General features: G+C 35.9%; 4 protein-coding genes across 4 annotated transcripts; 1 reads left to right on the top strand and 3 right to left on the bottom strand.

Annotated features, from left to right (window-relative positions):
• Positions 1–2,644: 2,644 nt before the first annotated feature.
• Positions 2,645–4,013, bottom strand: LOC141599002 (NAD(P)H-quinone oxidoreductase subunit L, chloroplastic). Its single transcript, XM_074418860.1, has 5 exons — positions 3,744–4,013; positions 3,540–3,623; positions 3,313–3,420; positions 3,126–3,220; positions 2,645–3,031 (listed from the first exon to the last, which is right to left on the bottom strand). The coding sequence occupies exons 1-5, from the start codon at positions 3,873–3,875 to the stop codon at positions 2,884–2,886; spliced, it is 567 nt and encodes a 188-aa protein (XP_074274961.1). The 5' UTR covers positions 3,876–4,013; the 3' UTR covers positions 2,645–2,883.
• A 633-nt stretch (positions 4,014–4,646) lies between these two features.
• LOC141599001 (putative clathrin assembly protein At2g01600) lies at positions 4,647–14,658 on the top strand. The gene is made up of 15 exons (XM_074418859.1): positions 4,647–4,891; positions 4,983–5,052; positions 5,158–5,255; positions 6,971–7,109; positions 7,222–7,343; positions 8,755–8,847; positions 9,032–9,082; positions 11,723–11,788; positions 11,865–11,930; positions 12,125–12,205; positions 12,295–12,375; positions 12,474–12,650; positions 13,207–13,282; positions 13,377–13,498; positions 14,039–14,658. Exons 1-15 carry the CDS (start codon positions 4,805–4,807, stop codon positions 14,333–14,335), a joined length of 1,626 nt encoding a protein of 541 aa, XP_074274960.1. The 5' UTR covers positions 4,647–4,804; the 3' UTR covers positions 14,336–14,658.
• A 731-nt stretch (positions 14,659–15,389) lies between these two features.
• On the bottom strand, positions 15,390–17,443 carry LOC141598989 (HMG-Y-related protein A-like). Its single transcript, XM_074418845.1, has 2 exons — positions 16,878–17,443; positions 15,390–16,154 (listed from the first exon to the last, which is right to left on the bottom strand). The coding sequence occupies exons 1-2, from the start codon at positions 16,923–16,925 to the stop codon at positions 15,669–15,671; spliced, it is 534 nt and encodes a 177-aa protein (XP_074274946.1). The 5' UTR covers positions 16,926–17,443; the 3' UTR covers positions 15,390–15,668.
• A 670-nt stretch (positions 17,444–18,113) lies between these two features.
• On the bottom strand, positions 18,114–24,508 carry LOC141599000 (protein mago nashi homolog). The gene is made up of 3 exons (XM_074418858.1): positions 24,193–24,508; positions 22,848–23,024; positions 18,114–18,499 (listed from the first exon to the last, which is right to left on the bottom strand). Exons 1-3 carry the CDS (start codon positions 24,409–24,411, stop codon positions 18,440–18,442), a joined length of 456 nt encoding a protein of 151 aa, XP_074274959.1. The 5' UTR covers positions 24,412–24,508; the 3' UTR covers positions 18,114–18,439.
• Between the last annotated feature and the right edge of the window lie 41 nt (positions 24,509–24,549).

Here is a 24,549-nt window from a genome sequence, read left to right as displayed (position 1 = left end):
CACATTACTTACAGAGTTACAGGAAACATTTACAGATGACGGAATAAGATACTGAATATATATATACTCATATATAACACTAGAGTTTGATAATTTATTCATAATCCTCGATTGATCCCCAGGGATATTTGAGAAAACCGCCTCTAATCTCGTCTGGGTTTTCTGGTTTCACATCAATTACAGAGTGTTTTAGTTTTTCTTTGCATAAAATTGGAAGCCTCGACTCGATTTGGACAAACACCAAGCCTGGTTAGTCTTTAAGATCAGAAAAACGAGGTAATAAAGGAGGACTTCGGTAGTACCAGAATGTTACCAGGGTTATACACATTACTTCCAGGAAACATTTACAGATTGCGGAATAAGATACTGAATATATATACTCGTATATATATTTTTTTGGTGCGAATATATATATATATATATATATATATATATATATATATATATATATATATATATATATATATATATATATATATACTCGTATATAACAATGGCCTTTATGATTTATGAACATATCAGTTACCACAGTATAAGTTCGATAATTTATTCATAATCCTCGATTGAGCTCCAGGGATATTTGAGGAAACCGCCTCTAATCTCCCGTTTGGGTTTTCTGGTTTCGACCAGGGATTCTTCATATTTGGATCGCGAAGAAATTTTCTGAAGTTTTTTCATTCAAGGTCAACCTCATGATAAATATTTTAAAATAACTCATGTGGATAATAATATTACTTTAAGCAGAGATTATACGTATTCACATTACACTGATATGACCCAGGCAACGCCCGAGTTTGAATTCTAATTTGATTTTGATCGAGGGAGTAGTTACACAATTTTATTCCTGAAGCTATATAGTTTAGTTTAATTTTATGATGGTTATTTTAATGTGTATCCTATGAGAGTATTAATTAATTAATATTAATATTTGTTTATTTATATTGATTACACTACTAGTTCCCTAATTGGATCGAAATTACATATGTTTCCATAACTGAAATTTGTTTTACTTTCAAATTGTACCTTTGCTAGATTTAGGACTCTTGTTGTATCACCTATAAATATTCACCAATTCCATTGAAATAGGCAAAGGAAATATAAAAAAAAAAGACAAAAAAAGTTAATATGAGGGCTTTGTGGTGGTTGTTTGTGGTAGTGGTTGTATGTGGGACAACAGTAATTGGAGCAACGGAACCCGATTACATAAAGAAAGAATTGGTCCGCTTGGAGAAGAAGATGTTACGAGCAGCAGGGGGTAATGTAGACGAATATGTCGAGGCAATGAAAGAATACAACGATTACTTATCAGCACAACGCAAAAACTTTAAGCAAGAAGAAGATCGACGTCGCGCTAACATGAAAGAAGATGATGTCTTAAATAATTTGAAAAAAGCCGTACTCGACTACAAAGGCTTCTATTCTGCAAAGTTTCCATCTTATTCTGACGCTTCTCTCCTATTTCGGTTACTTTCCCACACACTCCCATATTTGCATTAGCTTCTTTTTATCCCTATCTCTGTATTATGTATTACTTTTATTTTAATTGAGAGTTTGAGTGCTTGCATGAATATTTATTTTGTTTGGATTTTGCTTCATATTACTATTACAAATTTACGACTATTTTATCTATTGATAATCCTGCAAGAAAAAAAAAGTAGTGTCATATTAACACGTTTTTATCAATAAGTCTTGCTTGTGACGGGTCGGATATTGCGACGGGTATTTTGTGAGTGGAAATGGGTAGAGGGGACAAGGTGGGCACCCACCCCATGTGCTCCTTCTCTCACCCCCTATGGATTTTTTGTGAAACAATATGGTACCCGTCTCTTATTTGTGACGGATACCCTCCGTCACAAATAAGAATTTGTGCGTTTTTATTTGGATGGTTTTCTCGTGATGAATTTGTTTTGGCTCGACTATAAGGAGTCGTTTGGTTACATACAGGAATTTCCATTGCCTAGGAAGTGAAAGATCACATGAATTTAGAATTCATGTGAAATAGAAAATGTTGTTTGGTTGCATATAGGAATTGCAATTCACGTAGGCGTTAAAACTTACCTGGGGGACCCAGGTAAGAACTCCTCCATTATGGAGGAATTAGAATTCATGGGAAGTTCCAATTCATGTGAATTGGGGTAACCAAACAAGTTACCCATTTTTCAATTCACATGAATTGTACTTCCTATGTTTTTTAGTGGGTAACCAAACAACCCCTAAATATTACAGAGTACAAGATGAATTTGTTTTGGCTCGACTATAAATATTACAGAGTACAAGATACACTTCTGGACTATAAATATTACGGAGTACATTCATCTTCGGTCGCCTTGCAATATTATATTTTTCTTTGCAGTTGATAAATACAATAACAATTTAGTCTTTAGCTTGTGACAGCTAATCCCGTCATTAAAGCATGACCTCTCACAAAAAGGGAGAGAGGACAAGGTGGGGCACCCCCATGTGCTTCCCATTCACCTCTCAATGGGTATTTTGTGAGAGAAAACGGTATCCGTCACAAGCTTGTGACGGATATTGCCCGTCTTCAATGAGATTTTGTGATACAATAATATATTACCGTTGGGTTTTATTTATTACATCTCCGATATTATGGCCTAAATCAATTCGAGTCGACCCAAAATTATTTGCTATGCTGAATCTAGATTTCATCTCCAACCTCGAAAATACTTTTCCAGTTGGATGATTTCCTCCAATTCTTAAAATTTCGACAAGATCCGATAAACTACAACATTCCCGTTATCAGGGTTATACACATTACTTCCAGGAAACATTTACAGATTGCGGAATAAGATACTGAATATATATACTCATATATAACAACAGCCTTTATGAACATATCAGTTACCACAGTACAAGTTTGATAATTTATTCATAATCCTCGATTGATCCCCAGGGATATTTGAGAAAACCGCCTCTAATCTCGTCTGGGTTTTCTGGTTTCGACCAGGGATACTTCATATTTGGATCGCGAGGAAATTTCCTGAAGTTCAGGAATGGTGCCCACACCAACAACCTACATTTTTACAGTCATACTGTATGAGACATTTGCTTTGCCAAGTACCAGATTAAGTTTTTTTTTTAGGAAATTGCGGACTTTTTGAACTTACCCGGGAAAGAATATGAAGACGAACATGAATTGGAAATACATCTCGAGTAGGTTCCTTCTGTACCATCTTATCCTTAGCCAGTTCATGATAATTGGCTGCCAACAATTTATAGGAAATCATATCGAAACTGAAGCGTGTGAAAACCATGATCTTAAAAGAAGTGTAATGCAGAAAGGGGTATGCTTACAGGCATAATAAGGAAGTACCAAAAAGCTATTATTCCAACTTGAATCAAAACCAACACTAAGTCTGGCTCATCGTTCACCCCTGTAACCGCAATTGCTGGTTCCGCTACCTGTTCAAATGCTTGCATATCAGATGATATATACCCCTGTTACCGCAATTGCTGGTTGTATATACGACCAGTTGTATAATACATTAACTGAATAAAAACCTAGTACAGGAATGTCTCACAGTGGCCAAAAGTCCGACATGAACCCACAAACTGTTCTTGATTCCAAGATAATTTCCGGGCTCCAAGGAAATACTTCCATTAGTCTGCCAAAACAATTGAACAAAGCAACTAACAAAACTCAAGAACAAAAACAATGGAAATTAACGTCACATATATTAAACAAACGTATGGAAATGAAATGAATAGACGGGAGTATTACATACAGATGATTTATTTGGGTTTGAATTGAAGGGCAGCTTATGAGTACAGCAAATGGAGGAAGATGTGGTTTTGCCTTTGGTGTGAGGGGTAAGAGAAGGGAGTGCCTTCAGAGGTTGAAAGCTTAGTGACTGCATTTTAGAGACCTTATCCCCTTCAAATATGTTGTTATTGAAGTAGTCATGAATTATTGCATGGTAGAGGTGGCATGCATCATCCTTTTAGAATGTAGCACTACCTCAAATTCTTTGATTTTTGTTGTACATGTTGTTATAAGTGTGGTCAATTTGGTGTCTAAGTGATGCCAGGATTTTTAATTTAAGACGACTTTTATCGCAACTCGTTATAAAAATAACGTAGTGATACGACGATATTTTATATTTTCTCAAAGGGTCCGCTAATTGTACTCTAGAGCAAAGGTGGTGACACCATGAATGTAATTACTTTTTCACTATATTTAAGATCCGATGAAAAAAGAATATTTTGATCGTGCTTTAAAAATTCACTCGTATATGTTATAGATTTGCTGGGGATGAGTGGTAAAATAAAATGATTATACAAGATTTGATGAAGAAGGAATATTCTGGACTTGATGGTCGTGCTATACATTCAATCGTATATGTTGCGGATTAGACAACATTGGGAGGTAAAATGTTGTGAACCGAGCCGATCTGAGCTCTAGACCAACGTGATTCAGTCAAGCTCGGGCTCGTGATTGATTTGACCAACCTCGAGGCAAGCTTTGACCAGCCTTATCCGAGAGTTCTACAAACCAACTCAATTCAATTAATTAATAAATAATCCTAGATAGTGACTATAAAACTCATTTTTAATTTCGATAAGTTATCCATATTTCAGTAAAATCTTAAATGAAATTTTATAAAAACCCGAACCAAACCAGATCCGATACCATGCCCAAAACAAAAGCTTCAGTTAATGTGAGTGAGACTCGCATCAACCAAAAAAGGACCCATCATCCTTCATTCATCAGTCAGATCACCCTTCATCCCAACCAACTCTATTCTTCTTAAAAACTTAGAGATAGAGAGAGAAAACTCAGTTAAAAATGGCGACTATAACATGGCGTAAAGCGTACGGCGCCATTAAAGACCACACCAAGGTCGGCCTTGCTCAAATCAACAGCGATTTCAAGGTTTGCACTTTCTTCTTCTTCTTCACTCTCTCTAATTCATTCTTTTCATTTAATTTCAATTATTTACAAAATTCGATTTTCTTGTGATTAGGATTTGGACGTTGCTACTGTAAAAGCAACGAATCACGTCGAAATTCCTCCGAAAGATCGGCATTTAAGAAGTAAGAATACGCAATTGTTGTTGAACTTTTGATTTTTATCGCAATTTTTGTGATTTTCGACTGGTAGATCGAAATGTTTGATGAATTTTGAATGATTTGTTGCAGAATTATTACTTGCTACATCAGCAGTTAGGCCTAGGGCTGATGTTGCGTATTGTATTCATGCTCTTGCTCGTCGTTTAACCAAAACGCGTAATTGGACGGTATTCGCCTTTTTCCGTTTACTTTTCGCTTCTAATTACAGGTTAATGTCTATGAACTGGATTGCGTGTTCGCTTTATTGTGTGTGTAATTGTGTAAATATAAGGGGATTTACGATAGTATTTGTGTAAAACCGTCTTACTTATGCAAGAATGATTGTTTTTCTAGATGTTATTTCTGGTTGTCGGTGGCTACAAGATCCTGTTGACAATGTCAACTTATTTTATGCAATTATCACTCTTTTATTTTATTTTTTTATCGTTTTAAGGTTGTTTGGACCATAGACATTGTTTATTCATACACCATGGACATTATGTTACTCTTGATCTCTTGATTTGCCATATGACTATTTGGCAAGAGATTTGAATTTTATTAGGACACTTCTTGTTTGCAGTGGCGTAGCCAGAGACGTTTAAGTGTGGGTCAATTTTTACGTAATTGTTATTTGTTTCTTCTATTACGGGATCATAAAGACATAAGATTTCCAAATCATACAAATTTTGATAATAGAAAACGTCAGTTGTCGGAAAGCCATGGGGTCTCAAGACCCATTAACTTGTATATGGCTAAAGTCACTGCTTGTTTGTACTCATTTCAATTTTTTAATGCTGATAGCTTATTTGAATTGGTAAATGACTATGAAAAGTTGTGTATTGTTCATGGTGTTGAATGCGGCAGTGGTTAGGGTGGGTAAGGGTGAATTGGTAAGGGTCGCGAAATAACAATATTGGATTGTCGTAGATGTGACGTTATGCGTAGCAGCAAATGTGGCCGTAATTCATAGTCGTTTTCCAAATGCATTAAATCTTCGCTTCTTATGATCTGATATTTAAGTTGGTTTTACACTTTTACATCTTTATATAGCACATGTTCTCTCTACTATTACCTCTTCACAAATAGTACACAATTTTCAAATGTAATGTTTTCAGTTAAAAATTCCATAAAAAGTGGTAATGTGGTACAGTGGTAGTATACGTCTCGAACATATCAGTAGAGTAATAATGATATTTTGAAATATTTTGAAATATCAACTGATGCGGCTGAAGTTTTGGCATTTCTTTTTACGGGCATTATATAGCGGAAAATAATGTAATGGCGGTCTAACAATCCGGGACATTATGGGTTATTAACATAATGGGGAGCATCTCTATACCATAGTATCATTGAGGTTGGATACATAAACCGTCGATGTCAGATTCTGACTATATTGTCCGAAGAAAATTTCTGAACACGGAGCATTGTTGTAGTCAGAATGTCAATGCAACAATATGTTGGGACTTTAGGACATTTAAAAATTAAATGAAGGCATAATGTTGTACTGGTCTTGCAGTCTTTCCACTTGATTAGTTACTGTGCTTGTTGTAATTGTGAAATTATGAGAATTTTGTTTCAATTTCGGAATTAGGATTTTCTGTTGCCATTGTGTAGCAGCTTTCTGACTGAAACATGATCCCATTGTTGTGGTAGACTGTTTGAATGGATCATAGAAGGTCAAAATCTCATTTTAGTTCACCAAGTGTATGTGAATTCAGTCCTGCTGGCGGCTGGCCAGTGATGATAATGAACCCTTTTAAGGAAATTTTTTTTCTTAAGTTGCTCTTTATGTTCCAGCATAATATTTATGCCTGCTGTAGTTTGCGATTCATTGGTGTGGGTTGCTATTTTGATTTCATCATCGTTTGGCTTTAGAGAATCTTCACTTCTTCTTATTGAACAGGTAGCACTGAAGACATTAATAGTTGTGCATAGGTTACTACGGGAAGGTGACCCGACTTTTAGGGAAGAACTTCTCACTTTATCTCAGCGTGAACATGTACTTCAACTGTCGAATTTCAAGGATGATTCAAGCCCAATTGGTTGGTATTCAACTGTTTTCTCGACTTCTCGTTCTTTTTGCTACCGTCATGTCATTTAGCTTGTTGGCTTGTATATATTCTTCAAAACCTTATCATTGAACCATCATTGCAGCTTGGGACTGTTCTGCATGGGTTCGTAGTTATGCACTTTTCTTGGAGGAAAGACTCGACTGTTTCAGGTCGTTGAAATATGACATTGAAGCAGAGCGTTTACCGAAGCCTGCGCAGGGGCAGGTTTGTGTCTTATTCATAAAGTTCTCCACTAAGCAGTATATCTTTCTTTTCTTTATTTGATTCACATTCCCTAGCAGCAGTTTTATTTGTATTAGTGGCCAATAACATTTATGTGACATTGTGTTGCATGTTACTGCCTTATTGGTCAATCGTAGCATAAGCTTATGTCATGTTGGTTCTCTTTGTTCCAACTTCCAAGTGTTTTTATAGTGTTTCATTTAGTGTCTGATACAGGTATAACTTCTTATAAGCCATGCTACGTGGTTTCCCTTTGTTCTAAGCGTTTTTGTTATATGTATATGGCATATTAAGCATGTTATAGCCTTCTTGGTAAGACTCTTGCTTAAGGTATAGTAAGTTGATGTGAAGCATTGATGTTTTGGAATGAGTTTAGATGTTTTACCATGACTTACCACGGGATGGTCATATCCAATCCTTCACTTTCACTTATTAACTTCATTGCATTCTGATGTGGTTTTAGCTGATTTAATAATAGATCTTTTGAAATGGTAGTGACAAAAATTTGGTAGGTTTGGTTTTAGTTTGGTCATAAACAGTTGCGGGATGCAACGCTTGTTAATAAATGTTACTAGTATTATGATTAATAACTTTATAAACTGTATTAATCTGTTCTTCTTTTTGTGTAAATGTACCCTTTTGTTTTCTGATTCTTAGGATGGGAATAAAACTGTTGTTTCTGCAGTGAAGTAGGTTGACCACTAGGTTAGTATGCTGGTGAATAGAAGGCTAACTTTTGGAAATGCAGCCTTTTTCCAAGTATTGTCATGTAGTCGCAGTAGCTCTCGAATGGTTTCTTCTTTGATTGAAGTTAAACATGTTGTTCGTCTAACCTCTTGACCGGGACGGCTGGACGAGAATCTAGTTTTGGGATTCTTAAAAAGACAATGGTAGTTTCTAGGGTTATTTTTAGATAATATTAGGTGTTGCGAGCATATCCTTTGTTAAATAAAAAGACTTGTCCTCCAAATGCATTTGTTTAATTTTTCATCATTGAAGATCCCTTTCATCTGAAGAGACATGGCATTGTCGTAGATATTAGTATATTATGAATGTGTGCACTTAACGTTTTTTTTTCTGTTATTTCATGTTTTGTTTTCGCATTTTTCTCTTACTATATATACACTCTAAAAGAGACTGTCTTGTACATTATTTTGTGAGAGGCCACCATTTGTCTACTAATCATCCATTCATAGTTTCATACAGATAATCCAGCCCTTATTAGTTAGGATTAATGATGTCTCACACTTTCTATATACGAGAGTCTTTGATATATGTAATCATATGTATAATGTATATGATTTTGGACATTGCAATTTTCTATTAATACCAGAATAGAACAAACCTTGCCTGTAGCAGAGTATATGATTTTGCTGTTTTGGGGCTTCGACAGGGACACAGCAGAACAAGAGATCTGGATGCTGAGGAACTATTGGAGCAATTGCCGGCCTTGCAACAGTTGCTGTATCGTCTACTTGGATGCCGGGTACTTTTTCTTACCTACATTTTTGTCTCAGTAATCAGTAGTTTGGTGTAATTTTCTTTTAATTCTTGTATAAGCTAATGGCTTAGGGTTACGATTATATACAATATTCACAATATTCACAGGACCCTGATCTTCTTCATCTGTTAAGATTCTAATTTTTTTTGCCTTTCTTTGCCATCTACAGCCAGAAGGAGCAGCACTTCGTAATTATGTCATACAGTATGCACTTGCACTGGTATGTCTTTCTTGATTGGCCTTTTTCCATTAAAAAAAATATCATGTTTTTAAATGCTTTGCTGATATCATTTTACAAACTTCAGTCTTTTGGCTTAAATAAATTAGGTTCAGGTTTTTTGAACATAAAAAAAAACAGTAGTTTGTTCGTGAAGGATAACAACAACAACAACAACAACATCAGAGCCTTAATCCCAAAATGATTTGGGGTCGGCTGACATGAATCATCCTTTCGAACCGTCCATGGGTGAACACACGCCTCAAAATACGAATAAAAAAAAGGGAATATGAAAAACAAAAAGGAAGAACGAAAATGTTATGGAAAGTCAAGGTAAACTTAGGGGTTTTAACATCGAATTCCGGCTTTCTTTTATAAAAACTTAAAATTTAAATCGAGAGAAAAGATTAAAACGATTTTTAAAAACCGAAATAGAATTAAGGTTCCGGAATGAACCAGGTAAAATCTATAAGAAAGTGGTTGGTAAAAAGGTGTAATAAAGGAGAGAAGAATAAATAATTTAATTTCTTTAAATTAAATAAGAAAACACTAAATATGTCAAAAAAAACATCCAATACTAAAAATCCACATGTATCCTTTCCCTCCATTGTGCCCTCTCCATCACCATACTCTCCTCAAGCCCCAGAGCTCTCATATCGTGCTCTATCACTCTCAACCATGTCTGTCTCGGTCTTCCTCTACCTCTAGGGACCTTTTCTGTTCTCCAAGTCTCCAGCCTCCTAACTGGTGCGTCCATAGGTCTCCTTCTCGCATGGCCAAACCATCTTAGTCGGTTTTCCATCATCTTGTCCTCGATTGGCGCCACTTTTAACTTTTCCCTAATCACCTCATTCCTTAACCGATCTTTCCTTGTATGTCCGCACATCCACCTCAACATGCGCATCTCCGCCACACTCATCATCTTTTGAATGTGACAATGCTTCACGGCCCAACACTCCGAGTCGTAAAGTAAGGCAGGCCTAATTGCCGTGCGATAAAATTTTCCCTTTAATCTTTGGGGCATATCTTTATCGCATAGAAACCCTGAAGCACTCTTCCATTTCAACCATCCCGCTTTAATTCTGTGAGCCACATCTCCGTCTAACTCCCCATCTTTTTGAATAAAATCTGTCAAATTCGTAAGAAAAAAAAAATTATACAGGGATTAACATTAGCAGAATGGTGGTTTATTGGAAGTAACTCAGTAGTAAGTTATCGGAATATACTGCAGCTGAGTGTGGTCTTGCCTTTCTACAACAGTCACAAGACAACTGTGTGACATTATATTCAATTGCTTTTCTGTGAGAGACAGTTTCATTAATCTTGACATTTGTCCAAGTTGGGTCTAAATTTGAGTTATTAGTTGCTTTAATCCGAAGGCCTAAGATTCGGATGTTTCAGGATCAGTGGGAATGTTAATGTGATATCCAAGAACAAATTTGATGTGTATGTGATGGGAGGGTTGGGTGTTTTGACAACAGGCTGGTAGTGGCAAGCAAAGAAATTGGACATTTTATTTGGCGAATCTGTAATGTTTGTTTCTCTGGGCAGGCTATCGTTACTGAAATATATGCTCTCCACTCCAGATCCTCCCCTTCTGCTTTCGTATCGTTAGAGAAATCTCTGTTGCACCTTTTGTGTCTTTGAGTCTTTCCAGATACCCGCCCCTTTGATTTTCTATAGGCCACAACAGTCATTGCCTTGTGTCTTTAAGTCAATTTTTTTAGTGCATTTTTTCTTAAATAAGTATCGACCTTCTTTATATTTCGACCTCAAGCTGATGAAATTTCCTATTCTAGTTTTTTTTCCTGTGTGAGGCATTGGACAGAGCACTGTGGAGAGAGAATCCATGTGGATGATGTAGTATGATCTTTGAAATTCTGCTCTACTTTTATTCTTATTTTACAAAAAACTTTATTTTTTACTATTTTTATCCTTTATTGCTAATTTTCAAACCCTTCTACCATTCGATTTTTTTGTTTTTCACATTTTCTTACTCTATTTTACGACCTATTAGTTCTGTTACAATTTATTTTATTTCATTTACTTTTTGTTTGTATAAAACTTTTATGCGCAGTATGTGACTCATGCCCGAACGGTTTCAGACAATGATTCATGTTAGCTGACCGCAAATCATTTTGGGACTAGGACATTGTTGTGGTTTTTTCGGCAGCTGGCATTGTTGTTGTTAGCTTTGTTTCCTGTCTAAAAATCTGTTTTTGTTTCCTATTTAAAATCTTCTTCTTTTGAGAATAGTGTCCATGTAGCGTCCTTCCTCCTTTCTAGTGTCACAGTTTTTTATATTTCTATGATCAGTATACCTTAAACTCTATGCGTTTCTTTAATCATGAAGTACCAGAAGACTGCTTTTTTTTTCTATCTGAGAGTGCACCTGGAAACCCCCTTCTTGTTTAGGCTGGGAAAGAGTTCCGTCGAACATGATGATAGGTCTTAAAAGGGAAAATTATTTTGTTTCTATTTGTTAGTTAAATGGGCCAGTGTTCTCACCAATCATGTGATTTTCTGTAATCAGTTTGTCTTATCATTCATATTATTACTTTGATTTGATGGCGTGCCTATAACATTCCATGTTTTAAGAATTACTTAACTGTGAGTGACTGTTTGTTCTATTTATGATTGCAGGTTCTTAAGGAGAGCTTTAAAATTTATTGTGCAATTAATGATGGAATTATTAATCTGATTGATAAGGTAACTTTGGTAATTTCTGTTCTTATTACTTCAATAGTCACCGTACTCACAATAGTTTTTTTTCCTCTTCTGACAGTTCTTTGAAATGCCAAGGCATGAAGCTACGAAGGCCCTTGAGATATATAAAAGAGCTGGCCAGCAGGTAATGCTAATTGTTATGTTCATACTGCTAAATTAGTTAGTTTGGCAGTATTTTTATAGTCTGTTCTTCATGTTAGACAAGTTGGGTATTTTTATGACAGTTTATTGTTCATAACATCAATATTGGAAAATGTAATTGTGATGAGCATGAGCCTCAAAGATGCCGCAGATAAAAAAAATTCTAATTTGATGCAGGCTGCGAGTCTGACCGACTTCTATGAAGTTTGCAAAGGGTTGGAACTGGCTCGGAATTTTCAGTTCCCTGTGTTGAGAGAGGTATATAGTTGCACAGATGAACTTCTTACCTCAGTACTTCAAGTATATGTTTTAGCTGATGATAATGTGTGCTAGTTTATCTTTTACAGCCACCACAATCATTTCTTGCCACCATGGACGAGTACATCAGAGAAGCACCTAGTGTTGTATCTATCCCTAGCCTTCATCTGGTTAGTTTAGTACATTAGTTTCTCAAATCTCATGAGAAAAGCATGTTGCAATATAGTGGCTTTGCAGTTACTTTTTTTGTACGACTGTTCTGAATCAGGAACTTCCAGAGAGGCTTCAACTGACATACAGACCCGAAGAAGATTCTCCTCAAGAAGATGATGGCATAGTAGTTGAAGAGCCTCAACCAGTAGCTTCAGATGGTTTAGCTGAAGTTGCTGAAGCAGCTGCTTCAGCTACACCACCTGCTGAGATGCTTGACTCAGGAGATTTGTTGGTATTTCTTTATCCTTAATAAATTAATTTTGGATGAACATATTGTTGCTTTTTCTGCATGGTTTTAAGTCTTTCGAAGACTACTACTTAGGGATGCAACTTTTTGTAATGGAGAGACTATTTCATTAGTAATAGGATATACGATACAAAATATATCAAGATCATTTCGTTAATAAATGGTTGATGGTAGTTCATGGTTGATGATGAAGTTGTAAGTTCTTTGACAGGAAGAAAGAGGTGTGGTTGAACTAAGAAAGATTTTGAAAGAATTGACCGACTTAAATTCTTAAATATAAATATACTGTGTCCTATGGCAAAGATTACTTCTGTATTCCCAAAACCTTATTGTTTGCATCATCCAGAGAGAATGTTGAGGGTAAGGAGGAAGGGAATGGAAATGTTACTCTTAGATCAAAGGAGAGAATTATGACAATTTCACATATTCATCCGAGGGTGTGAATATGGAACGACAAGATATCTTTAACCACAATGTAGTTGCACTTATAATAGCTCATACTCTTATCATTTATCAGAACACTTTTACTTTATACCTACAGGATTTCAATATAGCCCCTGATGCATCGTCAACCTTTGAAGATAGCAACACATGGGCTTTGGCTATACTGCAGTCAGGTAGAAGTTAGCATATATCTTCTGTGTCATACATGATTATTATATTTCTATTTCGTTACTGGGAATCAAATTATTTTTTGGCGTTGGTTTCTAGATGATGCCTCGACTTTGAATTCTGGGACTGCCACAGCTAAAGAATTCGATCCTAGTGGTTGGGAACTTGCGTTAGTTACAACCCCCAGCAGCGGCATTTCTTCTCATCCTGAAAGGCAACTGGTAGGTGGTTTACCTTACAAATATCACTTAATTTTTCATCTTAATATGAAGCATTGGACGGTCTTGAATTAGAGGATTATCAATAAAAGTTCATGTACAAGTTTATGGCCCACAAAAGGGAAAGAACATACACCCGTCCCACAAGGTGTAACAATGATGACAATTTCAAACCGAAGGACTGGCATCTCTTACATGTTCATGCATTCTCTTTATTTGTACCTCCCTCTTCTGATTTGGTCACTGAAAGCTCATGAACCCATAGTTGGGAACTTGGGATTACTTAAAAGTGTCCCGAGTCCTAACCTACTTTAGCTGTGACCTCCACGCATTGTCTTCCAGTTTCTTACCTGTGATTCTTTGAAACAATAGATCAAACTCAAGCACATTTTGGTTTGAAATAAAGACCAAATGTTCAAAGGTGTTTGCTTCCTGTGTCCTTTCATCCGTCCTTTCATCCGAGTCTTTTAGTAAATAGCGCTTAAGTATGCTACATGCCTATATTCCTTGTGCCATTGCTGTGACACACCTCAACTGATGCAGGCTGGCGGATTGGATTCACTTACGCTGAACAGCTTGTATGACGAAGCAGCTTACAGAGCAAACCAGCATCCTGCATATGGTACTTCAGCCCACAACCCATTTGAAGTCCAAGATCCATTTGCAACCAACAACATTACCCCGCCGAGTGCTATGACCCATCAAACCCCTCACAATCCTTTCGGACCTTGTGAACCGGCCTTGCAGGCACCAAATCCTTTTGCCGACAATGTTATAGATCAACCTGACGTTGCTCCTCACGATCCCAAACATGCTAATCCCTTTGAAACGCAGGGTTGATCTGATTTTTACCCCTAGTATGTTCGGAGTTGGGGTTATCAGGTTCAGCATTTGGTGAACATGAGGTGAATACAAGCAAATGTTGATATGCCCGCCCATAGGCTTTGCTCACGAGGTGTTGTTTTGGTGCGCACATAATCATCCTCGGGTATATTGCTTATTCGTATTATGTAAACTACTGTGAAAAGTATGCATAGGTTCGGACTCAAGTTTAGGGACTATAGTCGCCATTGATGTTATCTCATTTTGTGATTATGTTTCAAACTAAGATTCTATTGTCACTACGTTTAGCCTTTAATCTTAATCAGATATGAATTCAGATATTTTGAACTTGTTTTCCGAATTTGACACCACAACATTATCCCAATACCTCAATGACTCTCGTACTGCCATAGGAAGAATAAACTCTTCCACACACAATATACTCCGTATTCGACAACCAAACGAACACAATTGAATTCTTATAGAACCGACGGCATTATAAACTAGACCATACAACCATATTATTTGAGATTGTGTTTTAAACCTATGGAGAGTGGTCTTCCAAAAGAAAAATTCACGTGTCCTCTGAAAAGACCGTACTTTTTATACTTTAACCTTTATAATATTTCATTTGATGGATTCCTTTAGATGTAAGGAGAAATCACACCTTGAGAAACTTTATCCAAAAAATTGTTGGGAGTTTAACACAATTTGTACATTGTCCAACCAATTCCCAGCTAGGGCCTAATAATTGACAGCAGAAAACTTGCATTTTATGGAAATGTCGTCACAAATGGTATACCTACCTTTTTCTTTTGCTTGTCCATTTTCAATTCAATTCAAAAAGCATCCTTACACCTATACCGAATAAATAGTACTTCTTCATTATAATAACATCAAAATAACTTCTTTGATTACTACTTCTGCGTAAATATGGGATATTTGCTTCGTTCTCGTCTAAGAATCACAAGACGACTTTATTTACATGAATATATCGTAAAACAAGTTCTTTGGCAACTACTTTTGCAGAAATACGAACATAAAATTGGATTAGAACCGTCTTAAGACAATGTTTGCATAAAACCGTCTCAAATTAAACTTACTAATCCTCTTAAAACATTAGTTTTCCAATTAACAACAAGACATTTACATCTCAACTTTCAACATAAACAACAACTCTCTTACTAATTCTTCAACATCATCCTAACTTACTTAAAACACTCATAATTAATAATTAAAACATAATTAATTAACCTTACTAAAATCAAACCCTTAATTCCTCAATTAAAATTAAAAACCCTAAAAAAAACAACCATCAACAATCTTCCTTATCCTTCCTCCAACTCACAACCTAAGTACTCTTGCGAGGACGACCACGTCCACGCTTAACACCAGAAACCGAAACCGGAACCGGAACAGCAACACTCAACGGATCCTTACGTGGCCTACCACGTCCACGTCCAGATGACGTAGGCTTAACCTTAGGCTGAGGTGGCGGAGCAAGTGGGTCCACAACCTTAGGGGGCCTACCCCTGGGCCTGGGGGTCCCAGTATAAGCAGCAGGAGAAATCGGGTCGGTGTCAGATTTGGGTTTGGGTGGACGGCCTCGGCCTCGCTTAGCTGGAGTAATGTTTTGGTTCGGGTTCGAGTCGGGTTTGGAGAAAATGTTGTTGGAGTAAGTGAGATGACCAGAAAGACGTAATTTGTCAAGAGTATTGGACAGAAGAGAAGAGTGAGCAGGTGGGAGATCTGGGTAGTTTGATTCAATGTAATTGTTTATTTCTGTTATGTTTGCTCCTTCATTTGAGTTTAGTTCTTCAATTGCTTCCATTATCATCTGTTACAAATCATGCATACAAAGATTATTAGTCACTCCGTCTCGATTATTTGTTTTTGGTGACTGGTCATGAATTTGTCTTCTTTCTAAAAGATTAAATTAGCCCCTTATTCTCAATTATTTGTTTATGGTGAAACGTATTTTAATCAAAAGTTAGTAAATAAATAAACAAAATAGGAAAAGTAGTTCATGTTTTAATCTAACTATTTGACCCGATTTTTATTTAATAATGTTGATAAAAAGTAAAAACCCGTCTTGAACAAAAATTTGTGTTGTTTCTAAGATTAGCATCTTATTTGTGCTTCAGATCCGTCTTGATTATTTGTTTATGGTGAGTTGTATTTTAATAAAAAACAAATAAATAAACGGAACGAGAAGGACAGAAAGTTGTTCATATTCAAATCTAACTATTTGACCCGTTTCATGTTGTTTCTAAGAATAGCCCATTATTTGTGGTTTAGATTTTGAAAAATGGATGAATTTCCGAGTAAACCCGCTTTAAACAAGAATTTGTGTCATTTCTAAGATTAGCATCAGAGGACAAATTCTCAAAGTATACACCTTAAGATATTATAAGGTTGTTGTACACGATATCGAATACTAACTAAACATGGGATATTTGAGCACAACACAATTAGTCAAACAATTTGAACATAGACAAAGATATAACAAAGGTTAATTTAAGGTAAAAAATGAGATTTGAAAGGGGTAATTAATTTTTACCTGGTTGTAGTCAACAACAGAGTTAGTGGAGAGATCTGCAAAAGCCATGATAAGTTGTTGGGGAAGAGGTAAAAAAAAGATGGAGTAGTAAAAAAATGGAAAGAGTGTGATGTGTGTTTGTGTGAGAGTGAGGAGAAAAAGATGTGAAAGAGTTGGAATATATTGGAAGAAGAAATGATTTATTTAAAGGTAAAAAGGAAGAAGAATTGATCCAAATTGAAAAACAAAGAGGGAAAATTTAGAGGGAAAAACAATGAAATGAAAAGTTGAAATGAAAACATTGTTCTTCTTGTTTTTTTAATCTAATGGTGAGGGATTGATTTGAGGTTTTAGATCAATGGTTGGAAATGAATGATTTATTTGTGTGCATGGATTGGTGACATGGCAAAATTGGGTATTTTTTTTAAAAAAAAAAAAAAATGGTTTTATTTTATTTATTTATGATAGTGTTGTCATGTGGTATAAGGGTGGTCCATGTATTGTACTTGGATGTGCTAAATGACATTAAAATATTGAGGGTTCAGACAAGAGAGTAGGGAGTGGTTTTGTCATTCATTTCTCTTTTTTTTTTTAAATGTTTGGATAAAAAAATTAATAAATTGGGTTTTTGTGGAACGTATTATTGAAAATGATTTTACATTGGATTGGTTTTGCGGGAAGTTGGAATAGGCATAAAATCGTTGAATCGCTCAGCAGTATAGGATAAACAAGTGATTGAAACGAATAAAATCAATCTTATTGTGTTGGAATTTGACATAATAGGCTTGGTAAAGAAAAGATTTTTTTTACAAATTAAACGTAGAGATTTAAACACAAAACTATGATTGTGATTAAATAAACCAAAGAGTTTTCTTGGGCCAAAGACTGAATTAGAGACATGGATATTTGACTATGTTATCTGGTTCAGACTCCGTGGAGTCGGAGACCCCCGACTCTTGACATCAAAGGTCGACCTTCAACAACACCAAGCAACACCTCAATGTCCAGTAACACTCTCTAGTTGTTCTATGGGGTCATACTTATAACCTTCACTTAGTCAAGACATTATTCAATGTTGCGGAATTATAGACGCCTAGTCGCCTACAATTTACACCCCATAGAACAGCCGTGTGGGACTGTATAGGTGTCTTAGATCACAGTCCCATGTCGCGAAACGACTATAAAGGCGTCTTACGTCAAATTTATGTCGCAAATAGACCTATAAAGGTAAAACAAAACAATACTCGAGATTGCATGTCGAAATCAAATCAAAACCAGATTTTTGTGTTGTCACCTGTCAAACACAGATCATGGTTGGACAATGGACACTGAGTTTGAGTGCAAACATCTTAGGAATCTTAGTCCACATTTGATTACAATCTTGATCTTACAGATCGGTTTACTCACTACATAATTAAACCAGTTCACCAACGCGCATCTACACGCCAAATAGTCATAGAAGCATTCCAGATCATTGTAAATGTTTCAGCAACAACATCAAACATTCAAACCCTCAAGAAAAAAGCGATGACCCAAAACAACTGCTCCAGAAGACGATAGATAACCCGACAATGTCATCTTCCTTATATTGGCTTGATTTTGAAATGGAGAGAGATCAAGGAAAACACGAAGCATTTCAAGTCCTGCAAAAACAAATCATTGGTAAATGCCTATCACACCGCAAAGCATAAAAGAATCAGAGTTTACACCAGAAATATTTACATCAGAGTTTACACCAGAAATATTTACATCAGAGTTTACATCTTCCCCATCCTCCTAATATCACGACACCTCAAATGCATATCACACCGCAAAGCATAAGAACATCAGAGTTTAACAAATACTCCCCTCCAAGTATTTTTTATCTTCCCCTTTCAATAAAATACTCCTCACATATATTAGAGAAAGGGGAAGATTAAAAAAAAAACTTGGAGGGAGTACAATGAAACATTTTCAGTATCATAACAGATATTCATCGATTCTTCTAAACCATTTTTATAGCCCACACAAAGCTACTTGATTTTCACCATAAAGGCATAAATATAGGGCAAACATGAAATCTTTCATACGTAAGTAGTTTACAGATCCAAGTAAATTTCATTGAAAACCACTAACTTGAACGAAAAACTTCTGATATATGGAAAGTATAACACCAGTTGTGAGCAAGGATTTATGGAACAGGGTACACTAACAGAAATTCAGACACTCGTCTTTGATTAAAAACCCATGCTAAACCCTTACCCTTTCCAACCACTGAGATGAACTTCTGTTATACAATAATTAGGCACAAATCCAACTTATAGCGAACCTAGGAGGGGCAACATGGCTCTACTTGAATGGACAAATAGCTCTTTTCTCTTCTATTCCCTCCATTAATTTGGATTCACTACACGTCAAATTGTCTATAAGACACATATCCCAAGAAATAAGAAAGTGGGTAGGGTAATACTATGTATCCCAAGAAACAATCGAATAAACAACGGAATCCAGAAGCGTTGTGTGGATATATTTGTCTTCTTAAAGATCAAATTTAGTCGAAAATGTAGAGGATTGGTTTCAGTGACCAAAGAAGGATAATACTATGTATCAAAGTGAACAAGGGAGTATGTGCAATTCTCCTGAATTCACATGTACTCCTTAAAATGGGCACCCTCTCGAAAGAACTTTGGGAAACTAAGAGCTACTCGATGATTCTTATCCCCAAGAGATTTTGGGTACATACTTGTGTGTTCGGGACATAATATTATAAAGAACGACAAACTCACACAGCAACTTTAAAGGTAAGAGTAATGAAAAACATAAGATATAAAAGCAATTAACTACTGTAAGAGTGAAGGCACACTCTTCCTTTCTTAAAGAAACTAAAAATTATAATCCATGATTCCTGTGTGTGTACGCAATAAAAATCCTCCAAATGAAAAGGTTATGAGATGATAGAGTCCACCAAATCTATCAAAATTTAAAAGCCAAAGCTCTGACACTGATTTTAGAGGGGTGTTTGGTTGGGGGAGTTGGAATGGAATGGAATGTAATGGATTTGATCCTCCAGTGTTTGGATTCCGCATTTTGGAATGGAGTTAGAAACCCCACGGATTCTAATTCCACGCCAACCCCTTTGAATCTCATACCCACCATCCCCCTCAAGTATCAAACTTCATCCCCCCTCCACAAAATTCTAGAGTAAACCAAACAAGAAATATTAGGTATGGGGTTCTAAATCCATCCCTCTACGGCATCTCATTCCATTCCAATCCATTGCAACCTTTTGAACCAAATGCGCCCTTAGTGGCTTAGTGACATATTTGGTGGATTGCCAATGGATTCATTCACACAAATTCAAATGATAACAAATTAACAATGTTGTACAAGATGAGGTGGGGGTAAGTAGTAGGGTGCCAAGATTGCCACTGATGAATTCTAGAATGTTATATGTGATGACTGGTATTGATGTCGAAGAGGAAGTAGTTAAGACTATTTTTGATACGTGATCAAATGTTAGTTCTCATTGATTGTACTACCTGATCTATTACATGGGGAAGCATCCTTTATATTTACCTTGGCTTGCATGACTGACTCAGATCTAAAACTAAAGATAAGCTATAACGACTCCTGGCCAATATTATTTTGTGTAACAACGAATATATATACATGGAGACAAGCTTTACTTTCTTAGGTTTTCCTCTGCCTTTTCCTTTAAGTTGGCACTTTTCACAGTAATTTACCATTGAGTAATTCATAATAAGTAATAACCCAAAGTAGTGACAAGACTACCGCACTCACAGTAGCCTATTTTCTCTTTTAATAAGTGACGGTAGCCTATTTTAGTGAAGTACACATTGTGAATTCAGGATGAGATGACTGCATGTAAACAAAAAAAGTTCATGATCCATTTATAAGTGTGAAGCTTCCCCTAGCTAGATTTACTATATAATGTGTAAAGGGAGGGCTAGAAAAAAACGGACAAACTAATTTTCAATGGTTTGTAACATTTTTCTAATATCGAACAGAACCGAAATTCAATATTCTCCTGATTTTGGACTTTTAGATTATGACGGACAAAACAAAAATTGTCGCACATTATTATACTGTGAAATAGCGGCCAATCGAATTGTTCCCACTATTTATACAGTGAGTAGCACACAATCAATGCAATGTTCAACATGGGTCGCTGGAACAGCCTTCTCTATAACACATGTAAAAGTTGCTTACATCTGATTACCCCTCACCACATTTTAGATTGGCGCCTTTGAATCACATGTTAAAATTGTTGCCTTGTGTTTGATAAAGCATTGCACTATTGTAGCCGTTCACATTATGCCACACCCGAGGGGTGTAAACAAATAATATACATTTAAAATTTAAGTGTGTTTGGCCCAACTTTTTAAAGTGTTTTTGACCAAAAAACACAAATTGGCCAAACACACAATTATTTAAAAGTCAAAAATAGATTCTTAAAAGCTCAAAATCATCTTTTTGCCCTTAAAACTAAAAGTACCAATTTGGTGCTTCTAGCTTTTGAATAACACTTTTAGAAAATTAAGCTTGAAAACAACAAAATTCATTTTTAACAAATTAGGCCAAACATGATCTAAAATATCTAAGAAATGTTATGACCATATACGATTTCTAAAACATGAAATATGCTAGACAATACTACGCATCAAACAACGTGTAGACATTTATCCCTATTAGCAACATTGAAAGTATCTAAAAAGCAGCCAAACCCTATTGCTTGTTAGGTTTTACTTGTTTACAATCAGCCCTCTTACCACAAAATTTAATTTTGGAAAAGAAAATTTGATTGGTTTTGTGTGCATGGGCACGCCATTTACCTCGATGTGCCTTGTGCCTTTTAGAACTAAGTAAGCAACATATTTTTTTCTCATCTACCAAATGGCTTGCAAGCAAGATGCCCATAATCCTTAGGGTTGATAATTCGAAAAACGAAATACATTCAAAGAGATCCTCAAATTTCAATCACATACGAGAGTATGTGATGTTAAGCATTCTTCAGAAGTATGAAGCTGTGAAGGCATTAAAAGTCCTCCACCAAAGCATAGACAAAAGCAAACACAAAGGAAATGTGAAATATCCACTTCAGCGAAGGTGAAGAAACAAGCAACGCCTAAGAAAGGTGCATCTTATGCATTTAATTTAGTGAAAGTTGTAAAAATAATAATTAACTATAGTACTATACACAAAAAATATCATTTTTCTCAAGCCGACGATTGCGAGAGAAAAGACTCTACTCTCCCAATTTGGTAGAAAAGGTGAAAGAAAATAGCAGACAAACAGACTGAGCGACAAAAGTAACAAGCACCCAAGTACTACATTGAGTACATTCATATTATCATCCTTCAAATAAAGAACTGAAACAATGAGTTCAATTCTAAAGCTCAAATAAAGAACTGAAACAATGAGTTTAATGTCTAAAACTTAAATAGTTTTCTGTATCATTAATTTCCATTGTCTTTATATATGGCTATGTGACCTAAACCAGATACTATGGATCCCATACGGTTCCTGACCATAGAATGATACTATTGACCATTAATTTCCATTGCTGATATAGAAGTTGGGTAGACAATTAGAATTAGAACAAAATAAAGCTATGGATCCATAACAACCCCAACCTTGTACAATGTAAAAACTAAAAACACTCACATGCCAACAGAACTTTTATGCATAGCATAGTGCCACAGAAGCAATCGTTTAAGCACAGGTCTTTATAATGGTCAAAACTTAATGAAATTAATTTAAACAAGTCAATGCAACACCAAAATAGCCAATATAAATATCAATATACGCAGAGAGCCAAGAGAAATGCATTTCAAACTACAATGTTCAATCGTCGAAAGATCATAAAAAGCAGCTGAACATGATACCAGCAATAGCATAATGCAATAAGAGGCAGAGCCCAAATATAACAAAAACCTGAAATAGCAGAGCTAGAAAGGAAAAGAAAAATAAATATGGGGAGGAAGAACTGACCTGAACAAGATAGTAAAAGATGCGAAGGCCCTCAGGATCATTACTGCTTTGGACATCAACAAGTGAGCCAATCTTAGAAGTTGTGAAGGAGATATGTTCATTTCCCATCACAATTTCAAGCTCTTGCCTGCCAACACGGTCAGGTTCGGGCCAGAGGTTGTCGTCTTCCTTCATGATCTAACCAAAAACAAACATTTCTCATTACAAATTACGACCTTGAATGAAATTACAGAAACTACCTAAAATCAATTATAACAAGCTTGAATAACAAGCACCAAAAGTTAACCCAACAGGACAACAACAATAGAGTGTGAAGATATAAACATGAGACATTATCAGCAAGGAAGCTAACTACGGCTGCACAATAATAGTTCGGCTAGTTTCACAAATACTTATAAAAGGTGGTTCACCACAAAGATTACTGTAAAACCACATGCTAATTAACGCAAACACCCCATATATAAACTTTTAGCAACCTCCATAACTTGTGAACAACATATAAAACAGCCAAAAAGATACCCAAATTAACAATAAAATCCAGAATTTCCCCAATTAACCGAGCAATTAGGTTAATTCCTAAGAGGCCCTCAAATTACGCTATTATATTCAAATCAATCCAGAAAACAAATTTCAGTTGTAATAATGTAATCCACACGGCTACAACCTCATATACAGATTTTAACATTTGAAACAACCGAAAAATACCTAAACTAGCGATCAAATCTACAAATTTATGGTTTTGATTTGTATAAGAAATATAACCAATTATACCCGCGCAATTAGGTTTAGGCCTACAGATAGTCAGATACCCTCAAATAACCCTAATATCTCCAAAACAAGCCAGCAAACAAAGTAAATACAATAGACGCAGCATCAACCCTAACTTAACAGTCAACTCATAATATTTCTAGTACTTTGTAGAAACCAAACAAAACTTCAATTCAAGAAAAGAAAAAACCCTAAATTAGCAAACAAATCTAGATTTTCCTCCATTATACACGAGCAACTAGGTTAAACCATAGTGGCACCCTCAAATTACCCTATAAACAACCCAGAAGACACATACATTAACAGTCAAATCCAGCTATTTTCCAATATTAGGGCTCAATCAATTTGAATTCCAATCCAATAGTACAAAAAAACCCTAATTTATCAGGACAAAAAAATCGAAACCCTACGGAGATGGGGGTAAAGGTAAACGTCCCTGTCGGATAAAACCCTAATTTGAATTCCGATTGTTTAACCAATCAAATGGTCAAAGCTTCGTGTTATGTTATAAAACCGTCTTATTCTATAATTTGTACGTAAATAAAATACGGAACCGTAAAGTAAAAGAAATCCGTACCTCGCTGTCGGAGATGATACGGCGACATTCGCGAAGAACGGCGGGAGTAAGGAAGACTTCTTTACGAATCATAGTATCGTTTTTGTAATTGGAATTATTAGCGTAACGGAGTTTACCATCGGGTCGGAATTCGAATTCTAGGAATTCGTGCCCGAATTTGCCTTTGTGACCTACGTAGTATCGTAGGTAAAACTCTCCTGCTTCTTCTTCGCTTGCCATTGCTTCTTTCTCTTTCTCTCCCTCTTTTTTCAGAGAACGGAAACTCGATGTGTTATGTGTTTTTCCTATGACCAAGTTGTAACTATATGGGCTTTTAGGTTGCACTTTGAAGGGTGCTCTCACCTGGGCTAACTTGGT

The sequence above is a fragment of the Silene latifolia genome, chromosome 9, assembly GCF_048544455.1.
Source record: "Silene latifolia isolate original U9 population chromosome 9, ASM4854445v1, whole genome shotgun sequence".
Taxonomy (NCBI): domain Eukaryota; kingdom Viridiplantae; phylum Streptophyta; class Magnoliopsida; order Caryophyllales; family Caryophyllaceae; genus Silene; species Silene latifolia.
Note: the sequence above shows the minus strand (reverse complement) of the source record. Positions and strands in the feature narration are given on the sequence as shown.